Source organism: Hyla sarda, chromosome 4 (assembly GCF_029499605.1).
Source record: "Hyla sarda isolate aHylSar1 chromosome 4, aHylSar1.hap1, whole genome shotgun sequence".
Classification (NCBI taxonomy): Eukaryota; Metazoa; Chordata; class Amphibia; order Anura; family Hylidae; genus Hyla; species Hyla sarda.
In genome coordinates, this window is record NC_079192.1 from 352,986,312 (window position 1) to 352,991,000 (window position 4,689).

Below are 4,689 nucleotides of genomic sequence, written 5' to 3' on the forward strand. Positions count from 1 at the left end.
ATGTTCGGTACTAGCGCAGTACAGACATAAATTGGGGGGGCGGAACTAACCGCTGAAGAGAGAAGATGTGCTCTTAGTATCTCTCCTCTGTACCCTGTATAAAGCGGCTCAAATCGGCGGACAACTGCAATAATCGAGGGGCTGATCCCCTTCCCTGGTCTCCCTGACCTCCGCTGCCAATTTCCAGCTGGAGAAGTGCTATATCCGCGAAGATATCCAGACTTTAAGCGCTGCGCTGCTGTGGGACCCTGAGGCGGGGACGGACGCCATCTTACATCCTGCCCCGCGCCCCTCCGGTCAGTGACTGAGAGGGAGGACTCCTGGCGGCAAGCACCGAGGGCCAGGCGCACAAGCATATCCTGAGGGCGTCCAGGAGCACCTACCTGTTCCTGACCCATCGGAGGAGACAGCGAGCGGAACCCCGGACTCTGGCGAGACCTGAGGAAGTGGAGGGCCTCCCCTCCTCACGTGCAGACCCAGCAACATAAAGGAGTGCATGAACGGAGGTCAGTTAACCCCACCACAACTGCTGCTGCCCTGTCTAACAGTGTCTCAGACACCAGTGATCTCCCGCACTGCTCCTGAGGCCCCGAGGCTTAATAACACTCCCGGAGGGGGCCAGCACTACACTGCCACATACCTGCAATCTCCCCTGCAGAGAGGCGCTCATATAAAGACACTGGGCGCCATTACAGACTCCCTGCTCCCACTGACCCATGTAAGGGGCTCATATCTGACTGCAGCTGCAACACAAACTCAGACACCTTCAACATATAATTGAGCTCCCTCGGCCGTTGCACTGAGGGGTGTGAGGCAGAAACTCTAACTACTAGCAGTTATTTAAATAGCCATCTCCCTGCACTTGAGAGCTATCTATATTTTGGAACTATAAACCTAAGGAAGCTGATCACTAACTTAACTCTGCTACAGCTTACCTGCTCCAACAGAGCTGACCTTGCACACAGTTGGACAAACTCCCCGAAGCATTCCATATCTCTAAGTTACACACAGACTCTTGTGAATATAATCTTCCTACTCTTCTGCAGTACTTACAACTCACCAGCGGGGGGAGCCTAAACTCCATGCTATGACATTTCACCTCTGCATTTACTGAGAGAACTCCCCGTCAGCATTGCCTGGGGAAATATATACTCCTGGTCTTCTAACTGTACCCCCTGAACTGTATTGTATGGTTTATAAGCTCTTCAAATTCAATGCTTCACTACCCACTTAGTGCATCAGTATCTGCCACTGATATCTTGTTATATACTTGACTGTATGACTTCTCATTGTCCAGTCTGTGACACCAGTTCTGTTCACCAGGATACTGTCTCCTGCATTATCAGCAAGAAGTTTATCTACTCTCAGTGGACCCTAAATGCATCATTTATATACTGGATTAGCACTTATTAATATTTGCACTTCAAAGTATGCCTAATAAAAGGGCAAAGAAACAAACCCCTCTCAAGCTGACGGAATTCTATTCACTTCGGAATAAACCATCCACTCCAGCTTCATCTGATATTGAACTACTTGAGTCACCTTTGACATCATTTGTTATACCAGACTCCCAGCTCGATAATACACCTCCATCTAAGTTTTCCTCCTACTCGGAGTGCTTGAAGACTACTTCTGAACATTCACCTGCACCGCTGCAAATCAAATCCCTGCCTTCTCCCATAATGGCATCTGGCAACACATTAGCGAAGGACAATAAGGATAATTCGGTTCTGCCCCTTGGGAATGAAAATACCATCCGTTCCCTGTTCCAGGAATTCAGGGAATCCTTGCAAAAAGACTTTATGTCCTCATTGAGCTCATTAACCAAAGAAGTGTCCCAACTGGGTGACCGCACAGCCCATCTTGAAGACAAAATGGAGAAATTTACAGAAGCGCACAATGCTTTAGTCGATATACAGAATGATACTACTGATGATATGCATGCCTTACAACTCAAAATCTCAGACCTGGAGGACAGGTCAAGACGGAATAACATCCGCTTTAGAGGAATATCAGAGGAAGTGTCTAATTCGGAACTAAGAGAGTTCCTCATGGACTATTTTAGCATCCTGACTCCGAGTGTTGATGCACGAGACATGATTATAGACAGGGTGCATAGACTCCCAAAACCACCGCAGCTGCCTCGAGACATACCAAGGGATGTCCTAGATAGGATCCATTTCTACCATTACAAGGAGGAAGTCATGAATGCTGCCAAAAAAAACTAAAACGATTCCAGAACGTTTCTCTAAGATCTCCCTTTACGCTGATCTCTCTGCAGCCACCCTTAAACGCTGCAGGGCTTTCTCCACCTCCACCACGATCCTGAGGGAGGAGGGGATCCTCTATCGTTGGGGGTTCCCCATGAAACTCTTGGTCAGTAGAAATGGTGCCACTTCCTCCTTCCTCACTCCGAAAGAAGCTTTGGAACAGTTGGCAAATGGTTCCCGGACTTGGTTAAAAAATCTATGACAGAATCACCAACAAGGAAGCCTCCTCCACTTCACCAAGAATGGACTGTGGTGGGGCACAACTCCCCTGGGACTTCATCCAGAGACTCTCCAAGATCCCGAGACAACCATCATCCTCCACCTTAGGGGGTCCACTATGTGTGCGCGGACCTTTTCCTTTGTAGATGGCTGTTTCTATTGTGGTGGACCCTCCACTGCGGTAGTTGACCTTTTCCACTACTAATTTGTGACTCTCTAACCCTACTGTTACTTCCTTATCTGGTCTCTTTTTCTCTCTTATTTTGCTGCTCCTTCTGGTGTCAGTCTGTTCTCTCTTATTTTTTTTTTGACCCCTACAGGTACGACGCACCAAGAGACAGCATGCTGATGGATAATGACTCCACATTCTGAGACTATGGGGAAGGGGGGGGAAGCCTGAACCTGACTTCTATAATGTGATGCAAGCGGTTAGTGGAATTTGTGGTATTTCAGGGTCGGACTCCTTTCCCCTCACTATATTAATCACCTCCCCCCCCCCCCCCCCCCCCCAAGCCAAGTGTTGCCGCAAGGCTATGGCTAGTTCTTGTCGAACGTCAATTTGATTTAAATTGGTTACTGCTGTTATTTTCTTTCTATGTTTCCAATGTATTTGTTTTCAGGGATACTCCTTTCTACTCTTCACCACGCGTGAGGTCACTTTGTACACCTAGGGAATGCCTTTTATCATCCCGAATTACCTATATATTAATCATAAGCGACTATATTACAGCAAACACACACATATGTCTTAATGGTTCTTAAAGTCTCCACTTTAAATGTCAAGGGCCTTAACAGCCCATTTAAACGCAGCTTGTTTTGGTCAGAGTGCCGTAGATTAAAATGTGACATAATGTGTGCCCAAGAAACCCATTTATTGGAATCTGATATACACAGACTCAAAAATAAAAAATTTCTGCATATCTTTTTTTCCCCCAACACTACCAAAAAAAAGGGCGTACTAATAGCCATTAAGGAGTCTGTCGCCTTCAAGCTCATTAATGTCATCCTTGACCCACATTGTAGATACATTCTGTTGAATTGTGAAATTAATAACTCCAAATATACCCTGGTCACGATATATGCCCCCAATACAAAGCAAGGCAAATTCCTAGCCCACGTTTTAAATATTATTACTAAAAACAAATATGGGTCGCTCCTGATAGTAGGGGATTTCAACAAAGTCTTAACCCGGCAATTGGATAAAAATCCTCATAAACCCGCTGAAAGGAATACAGACATTAATAACCTACTATTTAAAGAGGATCTTTATGACTCCTGGAGGACCTTACATGCGAACGAACGGGACTATACCTTTTTCTCCCACTCACACAATGTATATTCACGCATTGATCTAATAATAGTGGATAAGTGGCTCCTTCAAAAAGTGTCCTCTTCAGCTATAGGTATTATTAGCTGGTCAGACCACGCCCCAGTTACGATATCTATTAGTGAGGATTTTAATAAACCAACTGTCTCGCTGTGGAGACTTAATAACTCCCTATTATCAGACGTAGCCTCTTCCAGCCTGATTGAAAAAGAGCTTAATGAGTTCTTCCAACTTAATGACCCAGCAGACACCTCGATCTTTACCAATTGGTGCACACATAAAGCAGTCTTTAGGGGAATCTGTCTCAAACTGGCCTCTGACCAGAAAAAATCTAGGTTATCCAAGACGCTAGATCTTACTAACACTATTAAAAACCTTGAAGACAACCATAAAATATCTAGAGACCCCAATATATTAAAAGAGTTATCTTCCCTCCGGTTTCAATTATACCAGTTATTACACTATAAATTCAATTTCTATCTTAAAAGACTAAATACCCATTACTACTGGCAGGGCAATAAGGCAGGAAGGTTGATGGCGAATCGCTTTAAATCCAAGGCTGCTAAAACTAAAATCCCATATATTTACTCTTCCGACGGGGAGAAAGTGGTTAACCCGCAGAAAATAGCTGACACTTTGGCCGAATATTACGAAAAATTATATAATCTACAATCTGATGGGGATACGCCTCAACACAAAATACCCTCCATAAAATCTTTTCTAGACGCTATTCACCTTCCGTCAGTGGAGGCGGAAACTTTAGCAGATCTTAATAGTCCTATAACCCTTCTTGAACTTTCGTCGGTAGTCTCCTCCTTAAAGCCAAATAAATCCCCTGGGCCCGACGGATTCACAGGAGAATACTATAAAAGA

At 45.0% G+C, this 4,689-nt stretch overlaps 1 protein-coding gene across 1 annotated transcript; it reads left to right on the plus strand.

The window, feature by feature from the left end:
• The first annotated feature begins 584 nt into the window (after window positions 1–584).
• Window positions 585–2,972, plus strand: LOC130367075 (uncharacterized). The gene is made up of 2 exons (XM_056569456.1): window positions 585–2,670; window positions 2,810–2,972. The coding sequence occupies exon 1, from the start codon at window positions 1,431–1,433 to the stop codon at window positions 2,226–2,228; it is 798 nt and encodes a 265-aa protein (XP_056425431.1). The 5' UTR covers window positions 585–1,430; the 3' UTR covers window positions 2,229–2,670; window positions 2,810–2,972.
• Window positions 2,973–4,689: the final 1,717 nt, after the last annotated feature.